This window comes from Cottoperca gobio, chromosome 10 (genome assembly GCF_900634415.1).
Source record: "Cottoperca gobio chromosome 10, fCotGob3.1, whole genome shotgun sequence".
Lineage (NCBI taxonomy): Eukaryota > Metazoa > Chordata > Actinopteri > Perciformes > Bovichtidae > Cottoperca > Cottoperca gobio.
In genome coordinates this window covers 12,746,370-12,768,004 of record NC_041364.1, presented here as the reverse complement: position 1 = coordinate 12,768,004, position 21,635 = coordinate 12,746,370, and the positions used below count along the sequence as shown (strand labels likewise).

Below are 21,635 nucleotides of genomic sequence, written 5' to 3'. Positions count from 1 at the left end.
GCCATGCTTCTACAGACATTTATATTAAACCACAACCTTTTAATATAATATTTAAAGTATTCCTAATAATATCCAGTCCACATTCATTACCCTGGATGGGCTCTGAGCGCCGCTGTTGATACATCACTGACTTACTGTCCAAACAAGCAGTGCAGTGGTCCACCCCTTTAAATCCATTCAGTGTTTTACTGCTTGGAGAGAAGGCGGTCTGGCCTGTGATGCTGTAAAGAGTAGCATTTTCCATGGACTTTTTCTGCTGAAAATACAGTTACCTTTTCATTTCATGGATTTGTTTTCATCAGTTTTGCATTGAAAGGGATTTTCTGCGTCTGTCCTTCTGGATTTATGATGTCTTGCTTGTGGACAACCGCTCGCGGAGGCCGATGGCAAGCACTGTTTGTCACTCTTTGTCTTTTGAAGCTGAGCTCAGTGTCTGGACAGGCTCGGTATTCCGTACCGGAGGAGCAGGCAGAAGGGTCTTTTGTTGGAAACATCGCTAGAGATTTAGGTTTGGATGTGGCGAGGCTCATATCAGGTAAAGCTCGTATCATTACAAAAGGAAGCCGACAGTACGTTGATTTAAACCGAGAAAAAGGCACCCTTGTTATTAAAGAGCGAATTGACCGAGAAGAGCTGTGTGGAAAGACGACGCCCTGTAGCTTCAGTTTCGAGGTCATTTTAGAAAATCCAATCCAGCTTTATCGTGTAACAGTGGAGGTCATTGACATAAACGACAACAGTCCGTCGTTCCCAAAGGAAGAAATTATTTTGAAAATAGTGGAAAATGCTGCTTCAGGGATTCGTTTCTCACTCGAGTGTGCAGAAGACCCGGATGTTGGATTGAATGATATTCAAAAATACATGCTAAAACCTTCAGATCATTTCAAATTGGAAGTGCAGAGCAAGTCTCATGGAGGGAAATTGATCGAAATGGTTTTAGAAAATCCGTTAGACCGAGAGAAAGAGGAGACTCATTCACTCGTGCTGATTGCTTCAGATGGAGGGGAGCCACACAGATCAGGGACAGTGCGCATTCATATCACTGTGCTGGATGCTAACGATAATGTGCCAGTGTGCAGCCAGCCTGTTTATAAAGCGGATGTGAAGGAGAATTCTCCTGAAGGAACAGTTGTAACCACTGTTGGTGCTAATGACGCAGATAAAGGAGTCAATGGTGAAGTAACTTATTCCATAGCTCATGTCGCCAGAGAAGTAAAGCAGCTTTTTGAAGTAAATGTTAAAACAGGAGAAATTAAAGTAGCAGGAAATCTAGATTATGAAAAATCTAAAATGTATCAATTAAACGTTAAAGCCAGTGACCACGGGGGATATTCAGATACGTGTAACGTCATAATTCAAATTATTGATCAGAATGACAACATCCCTTCTATTCAGCTGATGTCATTTTCTAACTCTATATCCGAGGATTCTCCTCCAGGTACAACTATAGCTGTTATTAACGTTGATGACGAAGACTCTGATGGTAACGGTGTTGTCAAGTGCTCCATTAACTCTGACATACCTTTCAAAATCGAGTCTTCATTAACAGGATATTATACTATAATAACCGAAGACTTCTTAGACAGAGAAAGTATTCCCGAGTATAATATCACCATAACCGTCTCTGACCAAGGCTCCCCGCCTCTGACCAGCAGTAAAAACATCAACGTAAAAGTGTCTGACGTGAATGACAGCCCACCCAGATTTGACCAATCAGAATATAGTAAGACTGTACCAGAGAACAACTCTCCTGGGTTTTCTGTGTTCACTCTGAGTGCTAGTGATGCAGACTGGGGCCAAAATGCTAGGATTTCTTACTTTCTGGAGGAGAAAGAGATTAATGGTGCAGCTGTGTCTTCGTTAGTGTCAGTCAATTCAGAAAATGGTGTCATTCATGCAGTGAGGTCGTTTGATTATGAGCAAATCAAGAGGTTTGAATTCAACGTAACTGCTCGTGATGCTGGATCCCCTCCTCTGAGTTCAGTGGCTACAGTTAAAATAATGATCCAGGACCACAACGACAACCCTCCTCAGGTTCTGTACCCAGTCCAGACTGGTGGCTCTCTGGTGGCTGAAATGGTGCCTCGTTCAGTAGATGTGGGCTATCTGGTCACTAAAGTGGTGGCTGTTGATGTGGACTCTGGACAGAATGCCTGGCTCTCCTATAAACTGCAGAAAGCCACAGACAGGGCGCTGTTTGAAGTGGGCTTACAGAATGGAGAAATAAGAACTATCCGCCAAGTGACTGATAAAGATGCTGTGAAACAAAGACTGACTGTTATAGTGGAGGACAACGGGCAGCCCTCTCGTTCAGCTACAGTCATTGTTAACGTGGCAGTGGCGGACAGCTTCCCTGAAGTGCTGTCTGAGTTCACTGACTTTACACACGACAAGGAGTACAATGATAACCTGACTTTTACTTAGTGCTGGCTCTGGCTGTAGTCTCCTTCCTCTTCATCACGTGTTTAGTGGTTATTATATCAGTGAAAATCTACAGGTGGAGACAGTCTCGCATCATGTTTCACTCCAACCTCCCTGTGATTCCATATTATCCACCACGTTACTCAGACACTTTGGGGACAGGGACTCTCCAACACGTGTACAATTATGAGGTGTGCAGGACGACTGACTCCAGAAAGAGTGACTGTAAGTTCGGCACAGCCGGTAGTCAGAACGTGCTGATAATGGACCCCAGTGCTACAGGGACGATGCAGCGGATACAGAGTGAAAAGAGCATCTTGGATGAACCAGACTCTCCTCTAGAGGTTAGTTAAATAATGTAGCATTGTCTCTGTGCCGTTATTACTCCTACTGTGTTTTGTTAAATTGATAGTGAACTGTTGCACTATACCTAATTCATTCATTTCAGCACCATGGACAGCGTTTCATTTTGTTTCACTTGCTTCTGTATTCATATTCAAATCTTCAAAAAGATTATATTCCATTCTGAAACAATCATATATTGTCATTTTATTTAATTTATTTTTATTTCACAAAGTCTGTTTGTAACAGCCAAAATATCCACACAGATGTTCTACTATTACTGCATTGTGTGTGCAAGCGGACTGATAACTTTACTGACTCTCTTCGATAACCTTGTTTACTAACATATACTAATTATCCGTTGTAGTTTACGTTCTTCTTTTTCCTCTTTATCTACTATGTCCTTAATATAGGTGGAATTCAACCTTTAGACAATTAACTGTCATTCATATATTCAGCATGTTGGAGTGCTGGACAGTTCTTACAATGAGACTGATTTGGTTATACTTCTCTAAATCGTTGGTGTTGTGTCAGTGGGTTCAATATGAGTGGAGTGAGTGCTTTTATGTCACATCCTAGATTTACATATTTCAACTATTATTTTTGTGTTGCAACATATTTGTTTGTACTCCTGTCGGTTCTCAGCGCAGACTGCACAGAAAATGTTTTTTGTTTGTTTTACAAATTTGCAGTTGGTTTGGTTCTTTCCTCCGTTTGGACTCTAAGGGACGCTGTTGATCAGTATAACAGAGTCTAGTGCTGTTAGGACTGTGAGTAGAGAGGTGGAGAGAAAGAGGAGAGGGAGAAACACTGTCTGCCATACAAGGAGGCACTCGACGGAAATACAGTCGCTTTGAAACATCGTTTTTTGATTGATAATAATCGAAAATTTTGCTCCAAAGAAATTCAGAACTGTTTCACTGAAATGTAGATTGAGTCTACGCGCGTGTCTGTGGGATATAATTTGCAGTTACATTTAGGATTTTACTCTTAACGACATGGGGATACGCCAGCACCGATGCGGAAAATGGCTGATGTGTTGGACACTGACAAGGAAACTGTTCATTTTTGTCCTCATGTTTTCCACCATCAACGGTCAAATCCGCTATTCTATACAGAGGAGATGAAGAAAGGCTCTCTTATCGGTAACGTAGCACAAGACCTTGGTTTGGATCTGAAGAGGCTCCGTTCTGGCCGGGCCCGTATCGTGACCGGAGAAAACAATCAGTACACTGAGCTAAAAACAGACAAAGGGATTCTAGTCGTGAATGAGAGAATAGACCGAGAAGAGCTTTGTGGAGACGTAACACCGTGCAGCTTCAGCTTCGAAATCATTTTGGAAAATCCAATTGAACTGCACAGGGTGACAGTAGAAATATTAGATATAAATGACCATGCGCCAACTTTCAAAAATAATGTAATTAATTTAGAAATCAGTGAATCGGCAACAACCGGATCTCATTTTGACTTAGAAAGCGCCTATGACCCCGATGCAGGCAGTCACTCCTTGCAAAAATATATTTTAACCCCAAATGATAATTTCGTTTTGAAGCAACACTCCAACGCTGATGGAATCAATTTCGCCGTAATGATTTTACAGAAGCCATTAGACCGAGAGTTGAATCCACACCTCTCTTTAAAGCTGATTGCAGTGGACGGAGGAACTCCACAGCGATCTGGTACTGTAAATATAGAGATCACTGTACTTGATGCCAATGATAATCCTCCTGTATTTAATCAATCGCTTTACACTGCTACTGTGACAGAAAATGCACCCGTAGGCGCCTATATAACTACTGTAAATGCTTCAGATGCAGACAGTGGATCTAATGGCTTAGTTACATATACATTTTCTAATGTAAACGGGAAATCTGGTGAACTATTTGTAATTGATAGTTTATCTGGCAAAATAACTGTGGCTGACAAAATTGATTTCGAAAAAGACAAAAAATACGAAATAAGAGTGATTGCCAAAGACCAAGGTAGCCTAAGTGACGCAACCAAAGTTGTCATTGAGGTCACTGACATAAATGATAATGCTCCTGTTATAAATATGATGTCCTACTCCAGCCTGATTTCAGAGGATGTTCCTCCAGGCACAACTATAGCTGTTTTTAATGTTAAAGATGCAGACTCTGAACATAATGGTCAAATAACATGCTCAATAGATTTTAATCTACCCTTTAAAATCCAGTCTTCTTTGACTAATTATTACAATTTGCTTTCAGACATACATTTTGATCGTGAAACAAAATCAGAATACAACATAACCATAACTGCAACCGATTCAGGATCACCCCAACTTTCTACAAAAACGACTTTGCATCTAAGAATTTCTGATGTTAATGATAATGCTCCTCTCTTTACTAAACCGAATTATTCTGCCTATATCATGGAAAATAATCTCCCTGGAATGTCAATATTCAGTGTTAGCGCGCATGATTCTGACTGGAATCAAAATGCAAGAATATCATACTTTCTAGAGGACACGCAGGTCAGTGGCAGCTGTGTCTTCGTTAGTGTCCAGTCAATTCAGAAAATGGTGTCATTCATGCAGTGAGGTCGTTTGATTATGAGCAAATCAAGTGGTTTGAAATCAACGTAACTGCTCGTGATGCTGGATCCCCTCCTCTGAGTTCAGTAGCTACAGTTAAAATAATGATCCAGGACCAGAACGACAACCCTCCCCAGGTTCTGTACCCAGTCCAGACTGGTGGCTCTCTGGTGGCTGAAATGGTGCCTCGTTCAGCAGATGTGGCTATCTGGTCACTAAAGTGGTGGCTGTTGATGTGGACTCTGGGCAGAATGCCTGGCTCTCCTACAAACTGCAGAAAGCCACAGACAGGGCGCTGTTTGAAGTGGGCTTACAGAATGGAGAAATAAGAACTATCCGCCAAGTGACTGATAAAGATGCTGTGAAACAAAGACTGACTGTTATAGTGGAGGACAACGGGCAGCCCTCTCGTTCAGCTACAGTCATTGTTAACGTGGCGGTGGCGGACAGCTTCCCTGAAGTGCTGTCTGAGTTCACTGACTTTACACACGACAAGGAGTACAATGATAACCTGACTTTTTACTTAGTGCTGGCTCTGGCTGTAGTCTCCTTCCTCTTCATCACGTGTTTAGTGGTTATTATATCAGTGAAAATCTACAGGTGGAGACAGTCTCGCATCATGTTTCACTTCCAACCTCCCTGTGATTCCATATTATCCCCCACGTTACTCAGACACTTTGGGGACAGGGACTCTCCAACACGTGTACAATTACGAGGTGTGCAGGACGACTGACTCCAGAAAGAGTGACTGTAAGTTCGGCACAGCCGGTAGTCAGAACGTGCTGATAATGGACCCCAGTGCTACAGGGACGATGCAGCGGATACAGAGTGAAAAGAGCATCCTGGATGAACCAGACTCTCCTCTAGAGGTTAGACTGCTTTAATATTGTTTCAGTGTATATTTAATTATTCAAAATGTAATTAATGACAAACTAATTTCTTTATTTGAGTAACAAACCGAGGATCATACCACTTTATAGCACATTTTGCCTTGACTGACTTTATGCTTTAGCCTATCCAACATTGTAAACTGGTTACTTTTTCAGACATTTTGGGCTTACTTCACGTGGTCATTCCCCAAAGAAACTTAACTTCAACCTATATACATGCATGCTAACTACATGTGTTAAGAGTTTTGCTATTAGATACTTGTCAATTAAAATAATTAACCTTACCAGATATTTAGTCAAATGCCTTAGTTGCTTGTGATTTTACGTGAGTTATCTGAGCATTTGGTATTTTACAAATTTAAACCACTTGGACATTTGAAAAATATGTTAGTTATATTGTTAGTCTGCATTGTCATAATACCAGTACTCAAATATGCAGTGACACTTAACAAATACTAAATATTCACAGTAAATCAGAATGAATGCACATACATAGAGTAAACACATGTAAGAGTAAAACATGCTTACTTCTTATTGCCTGCTCTGTCCTTCTTGTCAGGGCCAGTCACCACCAAGAATAGCATAACATTCAGGACACTTTGTTGAAGTTTACTCTGTGTGTGTGTGTGTGTGTGTGTGTGTGTGTGTGTGTGTGTGTGTGTGTGTGTGTGTGTGTGTGTGTGTGTGTGTGTGTCTGTGTCTGTGTGTGTGTGTGTGTATGTGTGTGAGTTGTAAAAACTTTCAACATATTGAACACATATTGTGATTAACCCCATACAAATCAGGAAGGTCTGTGTGATGTGTAGTTCAGTACATCCAACTCACAGGGACGCTGTTGACCAGTCTGCTGATATTTCAGAGCTCATTGCAGCTGTACCTCCCCCATCATCTCTAAATGTTACAAAGAAAGAGAAAAATATTGAACGCTACGTTTTGAAAGAAGGAGATGATCATACACGGTGATACCAAGCGAATTATCAGCATTTTTGGGCACGTAGATTCTGGATTATTTTACTGACATAGTGTCCACAATCTTTTCACTGGATAACGTATTTGATACGACTTCTTTTGCGGACTGCGGAATATCAGACGGAACAATGACACGGCAAGTAGGTTTACTGCTGTTCATGTCGGCTGTTTCTCTTTGCTCAGTCTTTGGGCAGGTCAGCTACTCCATTCCTGAGGAAATGGCTAAAGGATCTTTGGTCGGTAACATAGCACAAGATTTAGGATTGGATGTGAAACGGCTGAAATCGGGGAAAGCTCGCATATATACCGGAGAAGGTACAGAATACATCGAGCTGAATAAAGAAAGGGGAGTGCTTGTAATCAGAGAGCGGATAGACAGAGAGGCACTGTGCGGACAGATGACGCCCTGTGCTCTTGATTTTCAAATCATCTTGGAGAATCCTATGCAATTTTACAGCATCACTGTCGAGATCACCGACATTAACGACAACTCTCCCGCTTTTAAAAACAATGAAATGAAATTTGACATTAGTGAAACGGTTCAAATTGGATCGAAATTTGTCTTAGAAAAGGCTGTTGACGTCGATGTAGGTATTAATGGGCTCCAGGGCTATTCACTCAGTTCAAGTGACACATTCACTTTAAACCCGTATAGAATTGGCAGCAGTAGAACTGTTGAGATGGTTTTAAAGAAACCTCTCGACCGAGAAAAACAAGAGCGGCTGTCTTTAGTATTGACTGCTTTAGATGGTGGCGGTCCGCAGCTCTCTGGTACACTGCAAATTGTCATTACTGTCTTGGACGCAAACGATAATGCACCTGTGTGTACTCACGCAGAGTATAAGACTAACGTGAAAGAAAACGCATTGAAAGGAGCTGTTCTGACCACTGTGAGCGCATCTGATGCAGATGAAGGTCTGCACGGGCACATACAATATACCATTTCTAATGTTCCAGAGGGCGCACTTGAACTGTTTCATGTAGATAATGAAAATGGTGTAGTAACTTTAATGGGAAAGCTTGATTATGAGAAATTTCGGCATTATGAGATTGACGTGCAAGCATCAGATGAAGGTGGTAACTCAGACGTGTGTAAAGTTATAATTGAGGTGCTGGACACAAACGATAACCCACCAGCTATCAATATTATGTCAACGTCATCCAGTATATCTGAGGATGTTAAGCCAGGCACAGTTCTGACAATGATGAATGTACAGGATCCAGATTCAGATGAAAATGGAAAAGTCCACTGCGTTTTAGATGAAAATATTCATTTTACAATCAAGTCAACATCAAATAATTTCTTTACGTTGGTGACAGAATTTGAATTAGACCGAGAAGTTTCTCCTCATTATAATATAACAGTGACCTGCTATGATGAAGGAGTGCCCTCCCTCTCCAGCAGCGTCACTCTCACCTTACAGATCTCTGATGTGAATGATAACGCGCCTGTCTTTGAGAGGAGCTCATATGAGGCCTACATTGTAGAAAACAACACACCAGGCCTCTCTATATTCACAGTGAGAGCCAGAGATGCTGACTGGAACCAGAATGCCCGTGTTTCTTACATACTGGAGGACTCCTCTGTTAACGGAGTGCCAGTCTCCTCATATGTGTCCGTTAGTGCTGATAGTGGAGTCATCCATGCAGTGCGCTCTTTTGACTACGAGCAGATCAAAGACTTTCACTTCCGCGTCAAAGCGCAGGATGGAGGCTCCCCTCCACTCAGTAGCAATGTGACTGTGAAAATACTGATCCAGGATCAGAACGACAACCCTCCTCAGGTTCTGTACCCAGTCCAGACTGGTGGCTCTCTGGTGGCTGAAATGGTGCCTCGTTCAGCAGATGTGAGCTATCTGGTCACTAAAGTGGTGGCTGTTGATGTGGACTCTGGACAGAATGCCTGGCTCTCCTACAAACTGCAGAAAGCCACAGACAGGGCGCTGTTTGAAGTGGGCTTACAGAATGGAGAAATAAGAACTATCCGCCAAGTGACTGATAAAGATGCTGTGAAACAAAGACTGACTGTTATAGTGGAGGACAACGGGCAGCCCTCTCGTTCAGCTACAGTCATTGTTAACGTGGCGGTGGCGGACAGCTTCCCTGAAGTGCTGTCTGAGTTCACTGACTTTACACACGACAAGGAGTACAATGATAACTTGACTTTTTACTTAGTGCTGGCTCTGGCTGTAGTCTCCTTCCTCTTCATCACGTGTTTAGTGGTTATTATATCAGTGAAAATCTACAGGTGGAGACAGTCTCGCATCCTGTTTCACTCCAACCTCCCTGTGATTCCATATTATCCACCACGTTACTCAGACACTTTGGGGACAGGGACTCTCCAACACGTGTACAATTACGAGGTGTGCAGGACGACTGACTCCAGAAAGAGTGACTGTAAGTTCGGCACAGCCGGTAGTCAGAACGTGCTGATAATGGACCCCAGTGCTACAGGGACGATGCAGCGGATACAGAGTGAAAAGAGCATCCTGGATGAACCAGACTCTCCTCTAGAGGTTAGTTTGCCAGAAATGAATATGGAAATTGTTACATATCCATGTTTTATGTGTCTCCAGCTTTCTGTAGATTTGGGCAGTTGTGCCTCACAGCAGAGGTACATGGCCAATATTCTATGTGTACGTTTTATCCCTTTATTTTTTAAATGGAATACTTCTTTGTACTTTAAAATGCAGTTTAGTTCGATTGGAATCTCCTCTTTTCTTCATTCAGAGAAGTTATAAAACTCAGTTGTAAAGGTGATACTTGTTGAGCATCGTGATAATGGTATTTTACTTCAATATCCGAAAATGATTTTGTTGTACTCCTGTTTATTAGGAAATATTTGTGTTTAACAAGTTGTATGATAAAACACAAACTATTATTTTTGTTTTTCAGTAATTGTTGCCTAGCATTCCAAAAACACATGTTTCCATTTCAAAGTCATTTTCAGACATACAGAATTACAGCCTCAAATTGTGTTTTCTTTTTATATTCAGCACCAGGGACAGCGCCCAAGTCTTCCTCACTCGTAGACGTTTGATAGTTCAATGGTTTCATAACAGTTCCTTGTTTTCGTGTGGCTGTGTCTTTGATTACAGACCGTCCCTCAACAATTTGAAACGTAACACGTCTTTTATGTCCTCGATTCTTAGGGTAGTGGTAACATTTTGTTTTGTTCTTGTTCGCTATATAGGGTGATTTGTTAATCTTAACAAAAACAACCTACTTTCAAATCTTACACCGGTTATTGTGATATTAATAACAATATAATGTTGCTCAAAACCTTTACATTTTGAGGTTGATTTGTTGTTGATAATTAATGAAGGATAAAGGATGAGCTCGACTATTTCATTTTCCGTGGGTTTAAAATTATACATAAAAAGTTGGAAGGAGCCTGATAGTACAGCTTCAAAATAGAACTGTGTGTGTGTCTGGGTAAAATGAAAACATATCGTTTTACGACAGCGAGTCTGTACCTTTTCTCATCACTGCTTATAGATATTTCAAAAAGCCTCTTCCTCTCTCTTTTTTCTAGGCAGAGGCGAGAGAGAGAGAGAGAGAGAAAGAGTAGAAGAGAAGAGGGGAGAGAGAGCGAGTCTCTCTCTCTCTCTCTCTTCTCTCTCTCTTTTCTCTCCCTTTTTCTCTCTCCCCTCTCTCTCTCTCTCTTCTCTCTCTCTCTCTCTCTCTCTCTCTCTCTCTCTCTCTCTCTCTCTCTCTCTCTCTCTCTCTCTCTCTCCCTCTCTCTCTCTTACTCACTTTGTTTTGTTCCATTCGGTTGAACTTTCAGGCGTAACTACATATCCCCCAGAAAAAGCAACATTTTATATTTTTACATATTAATCTTTGTTTTTTTTAAGGGACGAAACTGGCTAACCTCAATGTAGGACCGCTCCATATAGAAACCACCAGTCATTTTCCATCATCCACAGTATTCTGTAGTTCAGCATGGTGGACTCATAGGGCCGCTGTTGGCCAGTCTGTGTTAGTCAAGGAGAAGGAATCAGCAGTACCTCCCCCATCATTACATATAGGGAACGAGAGAAAGACACAACGAACAATACAGAATACGAGGACCAGATCTCTAAACGTTCATTCGGACGAATATTGTTCTTTTCCTTCTATCATTCATGACCTACCTGGTGATTACTGACGACTTGGGGACATATTAAGGATTAACTCTGAAGACAAATTCGTCTTTTACAGGAATGTTGCGCTCATTCTACAGGATCATGGCGGACAGAACAATGAGACGGCAAGTGCTGCTGTTTATCTCCGCTCTTTATTTCAGTTCAGTCATTGGGCAGGTCAGCTACTCGATCCCAGAGGAAATGCCGAAAGGCTCTTTCGTGGGTGATATTGCACAAGATTTGGGTTTGGATGTGAAAAGACTGAAATCAGGAAAAGCTCGTATTTATACGGGAGACAGTGCAGAGTACATCGAGTTAAATAAAGAAAGGGGAGTCCTCCTCATCAAAGAGAAAATAGACAGAGAGGCGACCTGTGCAGAGACGGCGCCCTGCGCTTTGCATTTCCAGGTAATTTTAGAGAATCCTATGGAGTTTTATAGCATTACCGTCGAGGTGACAGATATTAACGACAACGCCCCGATTTTTAAAAGAGGTGAAATGAAATTTAGAATAAGTGAGTCAGCTATCACAGGAACCGTATTTGTGCTAGATCAGGCAGTAGATCTGGATGTCGGTATGAATGGCCTTCAAAGTTATGTGTTAAAGCCAACCGATAACTTTGTTTTGAGGCTGCAAAATCAAGCCGACGGAAGCAAGATGGTAGAAATGGTTTTACAGAAACCTTTGGATCGAGAAAAACAGGATCATTTGTCACTTGTATTGACTGCAATAGACGGCGGTGAGCCGCAGCTCTCCGGGACTGTTCAGATACATGTAAATGTACTAGATAGTAATGATAATGCCCCCGTTTTTACACAAAAAATCTATAAATCTAGCATAAGAGAAAATTCACCCTCAGGAACGGTAGTGATTACAGTCAGTGCCTCTGACTTAGACGAGGGATCGAATGGAATTATTTCCTATGCTATATTGAACTCCGTTGACGATGCATCTGAAATATTTGACATAAACAAACGAAATGGCGAAGTTAAATTGGTCGGAAACACTGACTTTGAAAAGAAGCGACAATATCAAATACATGTTCAGGCCACTGATGAAGGAGGACTAACCGATTCTAGTAAAGTTATAGTGGAAATAGCTGATACAAATGACAATATACCTGCTATAAATGTCATGTCAAAGTCCAGCGTAGTAACGGAAGACATTCAGCCTGGCACTGTTGTGACTATTGTAAATATCCAAGATCCAGACTCAGGTGAAAATGGAAAAGTCCAATGTTATATTAACGAGAACATTCCATTTTCAATTACCTCCACCTCAAATAATTTCTTTACCGTTATAACCGACAGTGAATTAAACAGAGAGAGATCACCTGAGTATAATATAACAGTGACCTGCTCTGATGAAGGCGTGCCCTCCCTCTCCAGCAGCGTCACTCTCACCTTACAGATCTCTGATGTGAATGATAACGCACCTGTCTTTGAGAGGAGCTCATATGAGGCCTACATTGTAGAAAACAACACACCAGGCCTCTCTATATTCACAGTGAGAGCCAGAGATGCTGACTGGAACCAGAATGCCCGTGTTTCTTACATACTGGAGGACTCCTCTGTTAACGGAGTGCCAGTCTCCTCATATGTGTCCGTTAGTGCTGATAGTGGAGTCATCCATGCAGTGCGCTCTTTTGACTACGAGCAGATCAAAGACTTCCACTTCCGCGTCAAAGCGCAGGATGGAGGCTCCCCTCCACTCAGTAGCAATGTGACTGTGAAAATACTGATCCAGGACCAGAACGACAACCCTCCTCAGGTTCTGTACCCAGTCCAGACTGGTGGTTCTCTGGTGGCTGAAATGGTGCCTCGTTCAGCAGATGTGAGCTATCTGGTCACTAAAGTGGTGGCTGTTGATGTGGACTCTGGACAGAATGCCTGGCTCTCCTATAAACTGCAGAAAGCCACAGACAGGGCGCTGTTTGAAGTGGGCTTACAGAATGGAGAAATAAGAACTATCCGCCAAGTGACTGATAAAGATGCTGTGAAACAAAGACTGACTGTTATAGTGGAGGACAACGGGCAGCCCTCTCGTTCAGCTACAGTCATTGTTAACGTGGCGGTGGCGGACAGCTTCCCTGAAGTGCTGTCTGAGTTCACTGACTTTACACACGACAAGGAGTACAATGATAACCTGACTTTTTACTTAGTGCTGGCTCTGGCTGTAGTCTCCTTCCTCTTCATCACGTGTTTAGTGGTTATTATATCAGTGAAAATCTACAGGTGGAGACAGTCTCGCATCATGTTTCACTCCAACCTCCCTGTGATTCCATATTATCCACCACGTTACTCAGACACTTTGGGGACAGGGACTCTCCAACACGTGTACAATTACGAGGTGTGCAGGACGACTGACTCCAGAAAGAGTGACTGTAAGTTCGGCACAGCCGGTAGTCAGAACGTGCTGATAATGGACCCCAGTGCTACAGGGACGATGCAGCGGATACAGAGTGAAAAGAGCATCCTGGATGAACCAGACTCTCCTCTAGAGGTTAGTTCATTAGTGTAGCTTGCTCTCTGTGCCTTCATTTATCTGTTAGTGTTCAGTTGCTGTGTCTGGGAACTTTTGCTGGCTATTTCTGCGTATTCAGAACCATGGACAGCATCCCATTACCTGCATTCTCCATTAATTCTAGGTTTTTGTATTATTTCAAATGCACCGTATTATGACTTACCTGCTTTGTGTTTTAAAGCGGACTGTAAACTCCCTTAGAGGTTAAACTGCTTTTTCTTTTCCTTTTTTATACAAACTTTGCCAATAGTACACATTGTATGGCTTTCAGTAGCAGATAATGTGGTATGGACATTTCAAACACTTAAAATGTGTATTAAAATATTTGTCTATTTTAATATATAGTTATGTTTTGTTTAACATTTACTTTTGAAATCTAATTTATTGGTCATGCCGTATTTCAGCAACCTTGCTTGGAGTCAGTAATATAGCTTTGGATTGAGACGTGGTCTCAGTATTTGATTTAATATCCAACTAGTTTTTTTGGTATTTAGATATTCATATCTCATGTTCGTCCACAGTGAGCATACAGTACACGTATTTACTGACTTCTGTTTATACACCTTGTTTCCAAAGGAAAATCAGCGACACTTTCATTGTTCTCATCTTATTGGTACATGCAATATTTGCATCTGCATGGAAGGACTTGTGGTGGACATTATTGTTGGCCGATTTTAGACTTTCATCATTTCAGTGCTTTGGACAGCAACTATTCCAGACTCAGCTTTTTCTTCTCTATTTCTCCAATTCCAAAAAAGGTTTCAATATTTTCAATCGTTTAGTAGGTATGTTCTTAGTATTTTCTAATTCATTATTTTTCTCTCCCTTGTATATACTTGTATTCAGATGTGGTTCATGTTTTTATGAACACATTAATATGGCTGAAGATTCAAACAACAGTGAGAAATCATGACCATAAACAGTTTTGAAGTGACGACTCACCATTTGAGAGGTGGATCATTTAGCATATAATGCTAATATTACCGTATTTTAAGTACAATTTTGTAATACGTCTGCTGGACAGATTAGTTCATGTTGTTTTGCTGCAGTTTTGTATTATGAACTCTTAGGGCCGCTGTTGACCAGAGTGTGCACGGCTGAGAGTAGGGCTGTATCAGCACCTCCCATGTAACATCATCATAAAGAAGAGAGAACTCGACGGGGAAGAATGGACTTCGGGATATGAACTATTACTAATAACAGGCAGGACGAGCTCCGGGACTATTCTTTTTTACTGTGTGGATTATACGGCTGCGAAATTGATGTTTGACACTGGAGTGGATTGTAGTTCATGGGATATATAACCAGACTGTCGAATTCTGCTGAAAATATACTCGGATAGAACAATGAAAGGACACGCGCTGTTGTTCATATGTCTCCTATCAATCAGCTCGGTAATTGGGCAGGTCAGCTACACAATACCGGAGGAAATGTCGAAAGGCTCTTTAGTCGGCAATATAGCGCAGGATTTGGGACTGGAAACTAAGCGTTTGAGTTCTGGTAAAGCTCGAATTTATACCCGAGACAGCGACGAGTACATCGAGCTGAACAGAGAAAGAGGAGTCCTCCTCGTAAAACAGAGAATCGACAGAGAGGCGCTCTGCAGACAGACGACGCCTTGCGCTTTACATTTTCAGATTATTTTGGAGAATCCTATGGAGTTTTACAGTGTTACAGTCCAGATCACAGATATTAATGATAATTCACCAGCCTTTGAAGAAAGGGAGATTGAATTCAAAATAAGTGAGTCAGCAATGACCGGAGCAAAATTTATGCTGGAAAGAGCAGAAGATCTTGATGTTGGACTGAACGATCTTCAAAGATACGAATTAAAACCAACGGATCATTTTACTCTGAAACTGCACAATAACGCAGATGGAAATAAAAACGTTGAGATGGTTCTAGAAAAACCTTTAGACAGAGAGAAACAAGAGCAGATCTCTCTTGTGTTAACGGCTGTAGATGGAGGAGAGCCGCAGATGTCAGGAACAATGCTGATTGTTATTACAGTTTTAGACGCTAATGATAATGCACCTGTTTTTACACAGCCCACATACAAGGCTACAGTTACTGAAAACTCTCCGAAAGGTACAGTTGTTGCCACTGTTACAGCCTCAGATGCAGATCAGGGTACCAATGGTAAGATAACGTATTCAATAACAAATACATTTGATGAAGTTAGGAAAATGTTTAAGATTAACAAAGAAAATGGTGAAGTTAGTTTAATTGGAAATATTGACTTTGAGGAGTCGCGACATTTTCGAATAAATGTACGTGCTAGTGACGATGGAGGGACTCACAGATTCTTGTAAGTTAATTGTGGATGTGCAAGATGTAAATGATAACAGGCCTGAAATTAACATCATGTCAAAGTCTACTGTCATATCAGAGGATGCCAAACTCAATACAGTCATTACAATGATAAACATTGAGGATAAGGACACTGGAGAAAACGGAGTGGTGCAATGTTTTATAACCGAAAATTTACCATTTATTTTAAAGACATCAGCAAATAATTTTTATAGTTTAGTGACAGATAGTGATTTAGACCGAGAGATAGTCTTCTCATTATAATATAACAGGTGACCTGCTCTGATGAAGGAGTGCCCTCCCTCTCCAGCAGCGTCACTCTCACCTTACAGATCTCTGATGTGAATGATAACGCGCCTGTCTTTGAGAGGAGCTCATATGAGGCCTACATTGTAGAAAACAACACACCAGGCCTCTCTATATTCACAGTGAGAGCCAGAGACTGCTGACTGGAACCAGAATGCCCGTGTTTCTTACATACTGGAGGACTCCTCTGTTAACGGAGTGCCAGTCTCCTCATATGTGTCCGTTAGTGCTGATAGTGGAGTCATCCATGCAGTGCGCTCTTTTGACTACGAGCAGATCAAAGACTTCCACTTCCGCGTCAAAGCGCAGGATGGAGGCTCCCCTCCACTCAGTAGCAATGTGACTGTGAAAATACTGATCCAGGACCAGAACGACAACCCTCCTCAGGTTCTGTACCCAGTCCAGACTGGTGGCTCTCTGGTGGCTGAAATGGTGCCTCGTTCAGCAGATGTGAGCTATCTGGTCACTAAAGTGGTGGCTGTTGATGTGGACTCTGGACAGAATGCCTGGCTCTCCTATAAACTGCAGAAAGCCACAGACAGGGCGCTGTTTGAAGTGGGCTTACAGAATGGAGAAATAAGAACTATCCGCCAAGTGACTGATAAAGATGCTGTGAAACAAAGACTGACTGTTATAGTGGAGGACAACGGGCAGCCCTTCTCGTTCAGCTACAGTCATTGTTAACGTGGCGGTGGCGGACAGCTTCCCTGAAGTGCTGTCTGAGTTCACTGACTTTACACACGACAAGGAGTACAATGATAACCTGACTTTTTACTTAGTGCTGGCTCTGGCTGTAGTCTCCTTCCTCTTCATCACGTGTTTAGTGGTTATTATATCAGTGAAAATCTACAGGTGGAGACAGTCTCGCATCATGTTTCACTCCAACCTCCCTGTGATTCCATATTATCCACCACGTTACTCAGACACTTTGGGGACAGGGACTCTCCAACACGTGTACAATTACGAGGTGTGCAGGACGACTGACTCCAGAAAGAGTGACTGTAAGTTCGGCACAGCCGGTAGTCAGAACGTGCTGATAATGGACCCCAGTGCTACAGGGACGATGCAGCGGATACAGAGTGAAAAGAGCATCCTGGATGAACCTGACTCTCCTCTAGAGGTTAGACTGCTTTAATATTGTTTCGTTATTTATTTCAAATGTAATTTATGAGACACTATTGTTTTTCTTTGAAAAACAAACAGAGGAACATACTACGTTGTTGGAAAGTTGGCCACCATTTACATAGTTGTATGAATAAGCCTACTTAACAATTGTAAACATGTTACCTTTACTGACATCTTGGGATTACGTTACCTGGTCATTCTACAAAGGAAAATCAAATACATTTTAACTTCAATTTACATGCATGCTCACTACATATTGAGTTATATCTATGTTCTTGAAAGACACAACATATTTGTTTTATAATATTGTTTTCTATATAATATTAATATCATTAGCAGCAATAGTACTGTCAGTAGTAGCAGTAGCCGCAGTAGTGATACTCAGAGTAGACTAATTATTTGTTATAATAAGGTTTTAAATATGTTCCACATATTATAGCGCTGTATGGCATCACAATATTCGAACAGCAGCTCGTGCAGTCTGGGAGTTTTTGATCTCATTCAGAGTTGATTCACTTCAGAACTGTGGACAGCGACAGAAACCGTTCAGATGCATGTTCATCTTCTCTGTCAGAGGCTGTTTCCACAACTTTAAAATTGATCTCTTTCTGTGTTATTCTCATTAGTTCTCTGTAATTATCATTATGTAAATAAACGTTTTATTTTACGAGCTATTTTTCCATTTCCACTTTTTATTTATTTAGATTTGATATCCACTACGATCTGTGGAACATCCTCAACACTTGATTAACACGGTGTCCTTCCTTGTGCATCTATTATCTTTAAATATATTATTATAATGACCTAAATGGTAAAAGATATGCATTTCAATAATATCTTCCGGTAGTCGTTTTTAAAATCCAAAATAGTACATATGTGTTTGTGCTGTTACTACATTTCCAGATGGTTTACAGTGAGTTCTCCTCAGCTGTCGGTGTTCTGCAGTTTTATAAAATGGACTCTTAGGGCCGCTGTTGACCAGAGTGTTGATGAATGAGGCAGGGTTGTAGCAGCACCTCCCATGTAACATCGTCACAGTACAAAGAGAACACGACGGGGAAAGACGGACGATTCTGGTTGTGGAACATTTACGAAAGAGAAAAGGAGAAATTTCGATCTGCAAGACATTTGCTTCCAATGAGTGCGTTATGCAGCTGTTCATTTGAGATTTGACTTTGGAATCTAAGTGGTGTCTGTTTTGTATGGAGTATAAGCAGTCTGTGGAGCTTCACTGGGAAAACATCGGATAGAACAATGAATCGGCAAGTACTGTTGTGTATCCTTCTCCTTTCCCTCGACTCAGTGTTCGGGCAGGTCAGCTACTCCATTGCGGAGGAAATGTCGAGAGGCTCTTTAGTCGGCAATATAGCGCAAGATTTAGGTTTAGAAATAAAACGTTTGATATCAGGCAAAGCTAAGATATATACGAGGAACAGCGACGAGTACATCGAGCTGAACAGAGAAAGAGGAGTCCTCCTCGTCAAACAGAGAATCGACAGAGAAGAGCTGTGTACAGAGACGGCCCTTTGCGCTTTACATTTTCAGATTATTTTGGAGAATCCTATGGAGTTTTACACTGTTACCGTACAGATCACAGATATCAATGATAATGCACCAACCTTTGAAAAAGGTGAAATGAAATTCAAAATAAGTGAGTCAGCGATAACCGGAGCGAAATTTGTTCTGGAAAGGGCTGTGGATCTTGATGTTGGACTTAATGATCTTAAAAGATACGAATTAAAACAAACGGATAATTTTGCTCTGAAACTGCACAATAACGCAGATGGGAATAAAAACGTTGAGATGGTGCTACAGAAGCCTTTAGACAGAGAGAAACAAGAGCAGATATCTCTTGTGTTAACGGCTGTAGATGGAGGAGAGCCGCAGATGTCAGGAACAATGCTGATTGTTATTACAGTTTTAGACGCTAATGATAATGCACCTGTTTTTACACAGCCCACATACAAGGCTACAGTTACAGAGAACTCTCCGAAAGGCACAGTTGTTGCCACTGTTACAGCCTCAGATGCAGATCAGGGTTCAAACTCTAAGATAACGTATTCAATCACCAATACATTAGACAATGTCAGGAAAGTATTTGAGGTAAAAGAAGAAAACGGCGAAGTTTCTTTAATTGGTGATATTGACTTTGAAAAGTCAAAACATTTTCAAATAAATGTACTGGCTAGTGATGAGGGAGGACTCACAGATTCTTGTAAGTTAATTGTTGATGTGAAAGATGTAAATGACAACAGGCCTGAAATTAACATAATGTCAAAGTCTACTGTCATATCAGAGGATGCCAAACTCAATACAGTCGTTACAATGATAAACATTGAAGACTTAGATTCAGGAGAAAACGGAAACGTGAAATGCTTTATCAGCGAAAATGTACCATTCATTTTAAAAACGTCAACTAATAATTTCTACAGTTTAGTGACTGATAGTGATTTAGACCGAGAGATCTCTTCACATTATAATATAACAGTGACCTGCTCTGATGAAGGAGTGCCCTCCCTCTCCAGCAGCGTCACTCTCACCTTACAGATCTCTGATGTGAATGATAACGCGCCTGTCTTTGAGAGGAGCTCATATGAGGCCTACATTGTAGAAAACAACACACCAGGCCTCTCTATATTCACAGTGAGAGCCAGAGACGCTGACTGGAACCAGAATGCCCGTGTTTCTTACATCCTGGAGGACTCCTCTGTTAACGGAGTGCCAGTCTCCTCATATGTGTCCGTTAGTGCTGATAGTGGAGTCATCCATGCAGTGCGCTCTTTTGACTACGAGCAGATCAAAGACTTCCACTTCCGCATCAAAGCGCAGGATGGAGGCTCCCCTCCACTCAGTAGCAATGTGACTGTGAAAATACTGATCCAGGACCAGAACGACAACCCTCCTCAGGTTCTGTACCCAGTCCAGACTGGTGGCTCTCTGGTGGCTGAAATGGTGCCTCGTTCAGCAGATGTGAGCTATCTGGTCACTAAAGTGGTGGCTGTTGATGTGGACTCTGGACAGAATGCCTGGCTCTCCTATAAACTGCAGAAAGCCACAGACAGGGCGCTGTTTGAAGTGGGCGTTCAGAATGGAGAAATAAGAACTATCCGCCAAGTGACTGATAAAGATGCTGTGAAACAAAGACTGACTGTTATAGTGGAGGACAACGGGCAGCCCTCTCGTTCAGCTACAGTCATTGTTAACGTGGCGGTGGCGGACAGCTTCCCTGAAGTGCTGTCTGAGTTCACTGACTTTACACACGACAAGGAGTACAATGATAACCTGACTTTTTACTTAGTGCTGGCTCTGGCTGTAGTCTCCTTCCTCTTCATCACGTGTTTAGTGGTTATTATATCAGTGAAAATCTACAGGTGGAGACAGTCTCGCATCATGTTTCACTCCAACCTCCCTGTGATTCCATATTATCCTACCACGTTACTCAGACACTTTGGGGACAGGGACTCTCCAACACGTGTACAATTACGAGGTGTGCAGGACGACTGACTCCAGAAAGAGTGACTGTAAGTTCGGCACAGCCGGTAGTCAGAACGTGCTGATAATGGACCCCAGTGCTACAGGGACGATGCAGCGGATACACAGTGAAAAGAGCATCCTGGATGAACCAGACTCTCCTCTAGAGGTTTGACTGCTTTAATATTGTTTCAGTGTATATTTAATTATTTAAAATGTAATTAATGACACACTATTGTTTCTCTTTGAGTAACATACAGATGTGCATACCACTTTATAGGACAGTTGGCCTCCATTAACAGAGTTGTATGCTATAGTTTATCGATCAATATACACTGGTTACTTTTTCAGGCATGTTGGGCTTATTTCACCTGGTCATTCTCCAAAGGAACATTTGAAATTCAATCTATATACATGCATGCTAACTACATTTTAAATTGTATCTATGTTCTTGAAAGACACAACGTATTTGTTTTGTAATAGTGATTTATAAATATTATTAATATCTTTAGCAGTAATAGTACAGTCAGTAGTAGTAGTAGTAGTAGTAGTAGTAGTAGTAGTAGTAGTGATAATTAAAGTAGAATACTTATTTGT

The 21,635-nt window shown here is 41.6% G+C and overlaps 3 protein-coding genes and 3 pseudogenes across 3 annotated transcripts; all 6 read left to right on the top strand.

Moving 5' to 3' along the window:
- The first annotated feature begins 235 nt into the window (after positions 1 to 235).
- On the top strand, positions 236 to 2,774 carry LOC115014763 (protocadherin gamma-A6-like; annotated as a pseudogene).
- A 987-nt stretch (positions 2,775 to 3,761) lies between these two features.
- Positions 3,762 to 6,201, top strand: LOC115015037 (protocadherin beta-16-like; annotated as a pseudogene).
- A 1,094-nt stretch (positions 6,202 to 7,295) lies between these two features.
- LOC115015034 (protocadherin beta-16-like) lies at positions 7,296 to 10,301 on the top strand. Its single transcript, XM_029442197.1, has 2 exons — positions 7,296 to 9,812; positions 10,275 to 10,301. Exons 1-2 carry the CDS (start codon positions 7,305 to 7,307, stop codon positions 10,299 to 10,301), a joined length of 2,535 nt encoding a protein of 844 aa, XP_029298057.1. The 5' UTR covers positions 7,296 to 7,304.
- Positions 10,302 to 11,405: 1,104 nt separating this feature from the next.
- On the top strand, positions 11,406 to 13,823 carry LOC115014765 (protocadherin beta-16-like). The gene has a single exon (XM_029441821.1). The coding sequence runs from the start codon at positions 11,406 to 11,408 to the stop codon at positions 13,821 to 13,823; it is 2,418 nt and encodes an 805-aa protein (XP_029297681.1).
- Positions 13,824 to 15,039: 1,216 nt separating this feature from the next.
- On the top strand, positions 15,040 to 17,577 carry LOC115014767 (protocadherin gamma-A2-like; annotated as a pseudogene).
- Positions 17,578 to 18,644: 1,067 nt separating this feature from the next.
- Positions 18,645 to 21,213, top strand: LOC115014771 (protocadherin gamma-A2-like). Its single transcript, XM_029441825.1, is given in 2 exon segments — positions 18,645 to 20,996; positions 20,998 to 21,213. Coding segments are annotated over 2 exon segments (2,391 nt in total). The 5' UTR covers positions 18,645 to 18,821.
- The last annotated feature ends 422 nt before the right edge of the window (positions 21,214 to 21,635 follow it).

Coding starts and splice junctions, on each gene's coding strand:
- LOC115014765 (XM_029441821.1), top strand. CDS start 11,406: ATGGCGGACAGAACAATGAGACGGCAAGTGCTGCTGTTTATCTCCGCT.
- LOC115015034 (XM_029442197.1), top strand. CDS start 7,305: ATGACACGGCAAGTAGGTTTACTGCTGTTCATGTCGGCTGTTTCTCTT. Junction 9,813..10,274: donor ACATGGCCAATATTCTATGT/GTACGTTTTATC, acceptor CTTTGATTACAG/ACCGTCCCTCAACAATTTGA.